At 36.2% G+C, this 9,830-nt stretch overlaps 1 protein-coding gene across 1 annotated transcript in view; it reads left to right on the top strand.

The window, feature by feature from the left end:
* Window positions 1-6,807, top strand: part of zmp:0000000625 (cadherin-2) — a 70,793-nt gene extending 63,986 nt beyond the window's left edge. Inside the window, exons 15-16 of the mRNA XM_042754669.1 lie at window positions 1,411-1,572; window positions 6,084-6,807. Of these exons, the coding sequence (XP_042610603.1) occupies window positions 1,411-1,572; window positions 6,084-6,290 (369 nt within the window). The 3' untranslated portion in view covers window positions 6,291-6,807. The remainder of the gene's footprint in view (window positions 1-1,410; window positions 1,573-6,083) is intronic.
* Window positions 6,808-9,830: the final 3,023 nt, after the last annotated feature.

Below are 9,830 nucleotides of genomic sequence, written 5' to 3' on the forward strand. Positions count from 1 at the left end.
ACCTTTGTTCCTTTCTTTTGTTTTGTTAATTTTTAAATTATTTAACTGAAACATATTTCATGTAGGCCTATTTATTTTATTCCATTTTCTGTTGTTTTATTGTTTTTCTCCATCTTCTCCTGTTGTTTATGCACGTGCAGAACTAAACCACTGAAAAGAAAAAACATTTATTTTTAACAGGTCACACACTCTTCCATTGTAATTTAATGTAAACCTTATTTAACATTCTAATTTTGTTGGTTAACAGAAAGGAAATGAACATCATAATGTTTAAGAATTAGTTAAGTCAGCTGAGAGTTTAGCAGCTGATCGAATGCATTCGACCACGAGTGTCAACACTACGAGCGTAACCCGGTCGAATGTGTTTTTAAATACCTTTGAAAGTGCTCAAATGTGGATCAAAAAGCTCTAAAACGCTTTAGACTCCATTCACATCTATATTTAGCTTGTATTTAGCTTGATGTGTCATTAGTAACACTTTAAAAAAAATTTTGGAAAAGTGTGTGAAAATTTGTGTTTTACGGTCGGTCACAATAAACTTCTTTCAAAATTGTTACTTTATTGTAATATATATCATAAAAATGAACTTTGAATCTAGTGCAGTATTTTGTCATTGCAACATTTTAGTGTAGCCTTCACTAACAACTGCAAGTGGATGCATACGTAAACCTACATTCACTGTATTATTATCACTTATAACTTTGTTAACATAATTTCTTTAAACTTCTCGATAATCACGTTGTGTCATTTGTGTGCTTATCTTAATTGTTGAGTGGTATATTTAGTCTAAATGTGTAAATACAGTATAAAGTATTGTTTACTTTATTTCTATCACACAGTAAAAGAGTATGTCTGCTCCAGAGTGTGCTGTGCACATAATTACATTGTTTAATTTCTAGAAATTCTGATATGTTTGTGACAAGGTTTACAATAGGAGGTAAACAACAGGAAAAAGGCCTGTCTGACGGGCACAAATGCATTTTGTGTTACATGAATGAAGTAAATTATGAAGAATGACTGGAGACAGATTGGAAATAATTTTACTTTGCATTAGGTATGTTATATTTTTTCAATGGTTTTCAAAAAAAATTGGTGGGGACAGAATTGATTTTTTGCAAGTCCCAGCCCGGAAATCACACCTATGTCACCAACCAAACAAAATGGCCAGTAACTCCCTAACACAGTTCGACAATCGTTTCTCAGTTGCTGTTAAAATGTATCTGTCATATTCAAGAACATTTTACTGTTATTGTCATTTACTCAAAACTGCTGTGTTTGACACATCAGTAAAGAGCAAGAGATCTTGGTAAAAATCAGTGTATGACAATAGAAGTTTTATAAATGCTAAAAGTGTTTTTAGTCTTGTTGAATCCAGCATATTTCTGGACCCTTGTGTGTGTTTGCAAACAGGATTATGACCTGAGCCAGCTGCAGCAGCCAGATATAGAGACTGATGGCCTCAAGGCCATTGGCATCCGTCGGATGGATGAGAGACCCCTGCACCCTGAGCCCCATTACCCTGTCAGATCCACCGCACCTCATCCTGGAGATATTGGAGATTTCATCAGCGAGGTGAAGTGGCACTATACAACCATCAAACAAAATATTGTTTAAAATAAGAAAATACATCAGGTGGTACTAATGTGTTGATAAATGTTGCATGTGGGCTACGGCCCTCCATGAATATATACAGCAGGTAGTCAAGCAAAATGCTTGCAGTAAAGTAAAAACAACCCAGTTGTAAAATCACCACCAGGTGGCGCAAAGGGATTGTTAATACTATTGCTCGATAAAGCTGGAATTGAAATTAAGATAAAACAATTTAATTGTATTAGCAACAATAATAACATTTAATATTGATAATTATTCATCATATAAATGCTTAATGTTCCAGCTGTTTGACAACTGTAACTTACAGTGAAATATTACAGAGACAGTAGTGCTCGAAGTTTGCTTACTTTTTATTGTACAGTACTAGCCAGTTTACAAATAAAAGGTTTGAAACTTACATTTAATAATTCACTGATGCATTTCAGCAGGTCATGTCAGTACTTGTTTGTTATACCCAGATTTGAGCCCTGCAAGACATGCTGATGTGACAATATTGACACTATACATATAAAACGGTATATTAACTCTTTCCCTGCCATTGACAAGTTATCTTGTCATTTAGAAGACAACGCTTCCCCGCCATTGACAAGTTTTTACGGCTTTTTGTGTTTTCACCGTAATACACTCGGGGGCGCTATTACACATCTTCTGAACGAGTACAAAACCTCCTGAACAAAAACACACATGATGATCGCATTATTTATCATATGCATCTGTTTACATAAGAGATCACTAGTTTTTCGGTCCTGTTCATGTGTATTTTTGTTCAGGAGGTTTTGTAAGATGTGTTACCCAGCATATAAATGAAAACTGCATAATGTTTATAAAATGATGATCCAGGAAGTGGTATATGTCTGTACAAGCTTTGGAGGTGTTGATGGAAGCAATTTACTAGATTTATGCTTTGATAATCATACTAAATATTATCCAGATGTAGTTTTTGATAAAAATTTGATTTTCTCACCTTTTTGCTCAAAATTAAAAAATGTATGAAACCTACCTATATTCAGGTGTTTATAAAAAATAATGCTTTAAGCCAGAATAAAGCAGATTTTATTTATTTATTTATTTATTTATTTTTTAAAGTGGAGGCTTTGATCTTTATTTTGGTGTATTGTATATTCAAATATTCATACAGCTAAATATACTGTAGGCCATCAAATTTTAGTGAAAATCATCAAACTCACTCACTTTTTTCAAAAATGCTGGCACGGAGAGAGTTAAACATGCTTGACAACTTTGAATGCCCCAATGTAAGATAGACCACTATTTTATGGTAATATAACATGATTCATTTATATAAATAATACTGTTAACGTTTATTCTTGAGAAGTGGGACAAAACAGGGTGCAAAATTAAAAAAAAATAAAACCTTGTACTGAGACAGATGAAACTACATTTATGAATCTTATATGTGACCCTGATAAGTCCCTAATAAGTCACTGAAATAAGGTCATAAAACACATACAGAACATTTGTTCACAAGACTGTGAAACCTGGAGCTTGTAGCCTAGAATTTTTGCTTCAAAATGATGTGAAAATCATCTTGTTTTCTCACTCACAGAAAACAATAGATTGATTTAAATTTTCTAAGACACTTTTTGTTTCAAAAGGGCATATGTGAGTAGGCATCTATCATCAATATTAGTGTGATTCACACCTGAGAAGACAAAGGCCCGCGTAATGAGCTGCATAATGATTATGAATATAAAAACCTGACCTAGAAAGATGGAGATCACTTCATGTTATCAGTGATAGGTTGAGTAAATGCAATGCAAATGGTGACAGTACCTAGATTTTTATCTTTTTTTTTTTTTTTGAGTAAATTATTCTTTAAAATTAGACTAGAGAAATGCTTTTAGAAACAAGACTATTTCTGTTTTACCCACATGTTGTGTGTAAGTCTGTTAATGTCTATAGTCTATGATTAGCTCCTTACCTAAAGACAACAATACTAGGCTGGTCAGATTTGTTGAAGAGTCTCAGGTTGAATGTACCGTAACCTATTTAATATGTTACTATTATAGATAAGAATATTATTTTGACTTGATGGAAACAAAATGTGAGAACCTGTTTTCAATCACATGTTAGTAATATTAGGTTAGTTTTTATTTGTTTATTTGGTGTGTATAATGTTGTTCTGTATTGTGACTGGGACATGCATGCCCCCTGAAAACATGGATAGTAGGGATGTGCTCGAAGCCCTTATAACTTATTCAGAAAAGGAAAAAACATTCTTCAAAATAAATAATTAATTATTACAAATAATAGAAAAAACAACATTGTTAGATGCAGTTTAGATGTCATAGCACAATATTTTAGTTAAATATCTAAAAGTGCAATAATGAGTGCCTAAACTAAATGTTCACTTTATGAAAATGACTGATTCTGTGATTATGATCATATAGCTGCATTGCTGTTTCTGATGTACAGCAGCATGCATGTCATACGTGATACATTGCCTGCTCAGCACTTCCGCTGCGTCAGTTCTCAGCCACTTGTGTGGCTTTTTCCGTGGCTTTCAAAAAGTGCTAGGGATACACATTTGGGGGAAGTTGTGGCCTAATGGTTAGAGAGTTTGACTCCTAAGGTTGTGGGTTTGAGTCTCAGGCCGGTAGTACCATGACTAAGGTGCCCTTGAGCAAGGCACCGAACCCCCAACTGCTCCTCGGGTGCCGCAGAATAAATGGCTACCCACTGCTCCGGATGTGTGTTCACGGTGTGTGTGTGTTCACTGCTGTGTGTGTGCACTTTGGATGGGTTAAATGCAGAGCACGAATTGTGAGTATGGTTCACCATACTTGGCTGTATGTCACGTCACATCACATGCCACATGCAGAAGATGCCTACTCAAGAAACCCTCTGGTGCATGATTTGAAAAGGTTAAATGGTCCTGAAAAAAATGGTCTTTGTATTGTTCACAGTCAAAAATGACTGCATTGGAAACGAATGGAAAACCAAGTAGTTAACAGGTAATAAATGGATCATAACTGATTTATAAATATGATTAAGTACTAGAAAATCCCATAACAAAAAATAATAAAAAACATTACCAAAGAAAAATATAGTACATTCATTTCATTAAAAAAAAAAAAAAAAAAAAAAAAAAATATATATATATATATATATATATATATATATATATTTGACCGCCAAACAAGCAGCATCAGAGGGTTTTTAATAAAATGTTCACAGAACTATTGTAATAAAAAATATACTTGTATGATTTATACATATATGTATTTGCTATATGTAAACTATTAGGACTGCCCACTTATAGTCGAGTAATTGTTAGTTGACCAGAAGAGACTTGGTCGCTTAGTCACAGGGAAAAAATTATAATAAAAATAATCCACATGCAAAGTAACGCAGTTCGTGACAGATCGGCAGGACATCTAAACACTCGCCTATCATTCACTGACCTCAAATATGGCTTATCTTCTGAAATATCTAAGTATTAGCAACTTTACATGTCCGCTCAATCTAATGTTAACCTAGAGAAATGTGCACTGTTCAAGTGTCTGTGGAGTGTGGAGATGAACAGTAGCTCACTGCAGACACTGGTTCACTCACCTGCTCTTATAATACTCTGTAATTTTTGGTCATTCAGATGACAGTAATACATCTTTCAAATCTGTAAATACTCTATGTTTATTTGTGTGCACTCACTAGAACAACAAAACAGTGTGCTTTTGCCAAATAATGAAAGCAAACAGGATGCGCTTTCTGTCGTCTCGGTCTCTGTGAACTTGAGCACGAAACTCCATGTATATATTTGCCTTGGCTTACAGACATAAAAAAAAAAAAAAAAAAAATCTTTAGAGAGTGAAATGTCTACTTTCAAATAAACCAATTCAAAATGAAAAGAAAAAAAAAAATTCTCAGATTATGAAATCCATATGAAACATGCATACAGGCGCATTCAGTGCTTCCGACTTTATCTCTTAAGCCGAAAACAAACAAAGCACTAGTTTATCAAATTATTAAAATGTTAATGCAGTCTCCTTACTGTTTTTCCCAACACATTCATAATCATTACTTCTGCCAGTGCGCTGTGGCAAGCTTTATGCATGTGCATGAACGCTTATGTTATGTACGCAATTAAAGACTCATTATAATGATTTAAATGGTTTATTAATAAATGTGCGATTAGTCGATTACTGTTTAAAATTAATGACTACAAATCTACCAGAAAATAATCCTTAGTCGAGGGCGGCCCTAGAAATTATGAAGGGAATAAGTTTAAATTTAAAATGGGCTTTTCATGTGGTTTTGACAAACTTCCAGTTTAAGCTCCACCAGCACCTGATTTAATCTGAATACAGATTCAAATCATTTAGCTACAGAAGTGCATTCTTCAGCACACACTGCTAATGGATAGTTCAGGTGAACTCAGTTTAACATTTGCTGTGGGTTTTAGATAAAAGGATGGTGAAATGAACTGGTACTTTATACACTGATTATCTCTGCAGGGTCTGAGGGCTGCTGATAATGATCCTACTGCTCCACCGTACGACTCCCTCTTGGTGTTCGACTACGAAGGTAATGGATCTACTGCAGGATCACTCAGCTCAATCAACTCCTCTAGCAGTGATGGAGACCAGGATTATGATTACCTCCACGACTGGGGTCCTCGCTTCACCAAACTAGCTGACATGTATAGTGGAACAGACGAGTGAAAGACAAGCAGAAGAACACCACGACTTTGTCCCTTGTTTCAGTGGATGAAGACAGCTGCAGATATGGGTTTATATGTATCAATACAAGCAAACACAAGTTTCTAAGGCTAAATGTCAAGGCTTAAAGTAATAGTACATAGATTGTAGAGTATGATAAATGCTCGGCTACTTGAACTTTACAGTATAGAAGCACAGGGATTTAATGTGCCTTTATGTACATTTTTGTGATCTGATTGATTTATGTTCAAGGCTTTAATTATACTGACTTAAGGAGTGATTTTGAGACTTCAGGATGTGTTCAGCTATGAAACAAATGATCATGCTTTTCTCTTTTGGTTACAAACTTTTTTCAAAAAAAAAAAAACATTTAACTCATTTTTGTCACAAAGTAAAGATTCGCTGGCAGAGCAGACAAAGTGTACACTATGAAGCTCACTAGATTCTTAAGTAAAATAATTTGTTCAACAACAATTTAACATATGCATATAGTTTGAAATAAAAAAAGTGACATAATAAACATTTGTAACTTTCCTTATTAATTACTGTGGCATTGTACATGTTGTTGCTACACTGTAAAGGAAATGTGCTTTATACATCAAACAAATAGAATGAATTGACATCTTCTTAACAAGCATCTGTATTTTAACAGCACTTTTATTTACAAGTTTTATTTCCTCACAATTATTTTCTAGTTTAAAATATATTTGAATTGTTTTCTAGAAATGATGACAAGAGACCAGGATAAACAGATGTTTTGTGAAAGATGTTACATACTGCAATTTGATATGAAAGTAATCAAACTCTTACAAAAATCGCAACCCAGGCTCGCTGGAAATACATGACCCTGGAATACATTGCTCCGGGTACATTCTCTGCGCTTTTCAGATGGCATGTCTTCAATAGGCCCTATTGAAGCTATATATATGTGTCTCTATTACAACGCTGTATCAGGTAAGCTGCCTAGCTATAAAGCCATACATATGGGCTGGATAATGTGATACAAACTTGACTTTTATTAGTTCAAAAAATAAGTGGTCAAAATGTTTTGAGGTCACAAAATAGTATTTTGCAGTCAACATGCAAAAATAAGCCTTTACTCATTGATCCTCAGCCCATGCAAGAGGAACAAAAGTTGTTGGCGTCTGACTGTCTCTACTGTTCATTTCTCCTAAAAACTGAAGTGAAAGGTGTTTAAATATGAGTCACATATTTCCAATGAGCCTGGTTTGGAACTGTTCCATACATGAGCTAAAAACATGTGTACCCCTTTAGATCTGCATGCATTTCAGTTTTTAATCAATCGTTAATGTTCAAACTGAGGCAAAGGATCCTCCAGTTTTCCCAAAAAGTAGCAAGTTCTTTGAATGGTCATGGCTTTAAATCCTTTCTGTTGTTCTGCATACTATAAATATGGTCTGATCAATTCAAAATGCAGTAACCCTAAATATAATTTAGGATCTTATTTGTATTTAACAGATTGTTTTCTCATTTTAATTATGTTTGCATCTCAAACGGAGGTCTGCATATCTGTAAGGATTCAGTCCTCGGCTGCCACTTTATCAAGCACTTCTGAAGGTCGTCTCAATTTGGAGTATCCTTGAAAGGCAGCCTTCATTTTGTGTCACCCACACATTCCAGTTCACATAAAAATGATGGAAAACAAGTTAACACTGGTGTCCAGATCTCCTTTTCTGGTGTCCAGATCTCCTTTTCTTCCTATTGTTGCAGTGAAGTATGAATACAATGGCTATTTTGCACACTTGCTAAATGCACTGCATTTAGAAATTTGTTGATCCAAAATAAATATGGAAAAATTAACCCATGTTTAAGGTAAAAAGAAAAAGAAAAAAAAGCTATTCTTTTGCTTTGGTTAGGGGAATGAAACGTCCAAGGTTCAAACCTAAGGTCTGAACCTGGTTGTGCTCCGTCCATCTGTCCACTGACCACTAAAGACCAATCCAAGCCAGGCCAAGTTCACAAGCACGCATCCCCTCTCATTTCTACATCTGATTATGAGCACGACCTCCCAACCCCTCAGAAAACCAACACGGCCACACAATAGCCCCAAACATTTCTCAACCACATGAATCATGTTCCAATGACCCTCAACAACATGAGCCATGTCCAAAAGATTTGTAAATCACATGATTTGTGTTCTCTTAGTATTTACATCAAGGCTAAGAGAATTTGGGCTGTCATCTGGAGGGCAATGTGACCCAGGGTTAAGCAGCCCAGGGTTAGAGTGATTAGGGTTAAGAGCAGTTAAAGAGGTATTTTGCCCAGGGTTATGACAGTTAGGGGAATGAAACGTCCAAGGTTCAAACCTAAGGTCTGAACCTGGTTGTGCTCGGTCCATCCGTCCACTGACCACTAAAGACCCATCCAAGCCAGGCCAAGCTCACAAGCACGCATCCCCTCTCATCCCTACATCTGATTGTGGGCACGACCTCCCGATCAAAAGCCTCCCAATGTGACCCAGGGTTAAGCAGCCCAGGGTTAGAGTGATTAGGGTTTTACCCAGGGTTTACGCCACAGTGGTTACCAATGGTTAAGTTTAGGGGCCAGGGTGGGTATAGCCCCGGGGTTACTACGGGTAGGTTTAGGAGCCAGGGTGTGTATAGCCATAGGAGTTACTAACTGGTAGGTTTAGGGCCAGGGTTGGTTAGGGTTAGGGTTAGGGTTAGGGTTAGGTTAGGTTAGGTTAGGGTTAGGTTAGGGTTAGGGTTAGGGTTAGGTTAGGTTAGAGGTTAGGGTTAGGTTAGGTTAGGGTTAGGTTATATAGATAAATGCGAAGAGTGGTCACTTATGAAGTGGTCGACCCCCCCATATCTCGTGACCTGTACGTGGCTAGAGTGCTCAAACTTGTTTTATTTGTACTCCTTGTGGGCCCCCCCAGTCGAGTTAACCCTTGGTTTTCGTGTGTGCTCTAGAGCGCCACCCAGGTGCTGAGATATGGTAATTGATCGTTCAGTTCTCTGATTGTACCTAGAGGAGCTGAAATTATGGTGTGTATACTAATTGGATGATGCCCAGTCGATTCAACTAGCCTCCACCAGGTTGCCGAGATATAGCATTGATCCACGTTACTTGAGTTTCGCAGTTCTAGGGCTAGGGTTGAGTTTCACAGTTCCAGCCCTAGGGTTAAGTTTCAGTGTGCTAGGGCTAGTGTTCAGTTTCTCTATACAGCTGATCAGCCCTAGGGTTGAAGTTTCTCTATACATCTGTTTTTTTTTTTTTTTTTTTTTTTTTTTTTTTTTTTTTTTTTTTTTTTTTTTTTAGTGTTTTGGGTGGGTTTGACTTAGTCATATAAGCTGGTTTGGACTTAGTCAATATTGTTACTTTTTTACTTAGGTTTTTTTGTGTGGGTTGGACTTAGGTTCATATAAGTTGGTTGGGAACTTAGTCTCAGTAATTGGTTGGGACTTTAGTCATATAGAATAGGTTTGGACTTAGTTTTTTTTTGGTGGGTTGGACCTCAGTAATATGTGGCTGGTTGGGACTTAGTCCTATTGGTTTGGACATAGTTATGTGCTGGTTGGG

The sequence above is a fragment of the Cyprinus carpio genome, unplaced genomic scaffold, assembly GCF_018340385.1.
Source record: "Cyprinus carpio isolate SPL01 unplaced genomic scaffold, ASM1834038v1 S000006580, whole genome shotgun sequence".
In the NCBI taxonomy this organism is placed as follows: domain Eukaryota; kingdom Metazoa; phylum Chordata; class Actinopteri; order Cypriniformes; family Cyprinidae; genus Cyprinus; species Cyprinus carpio.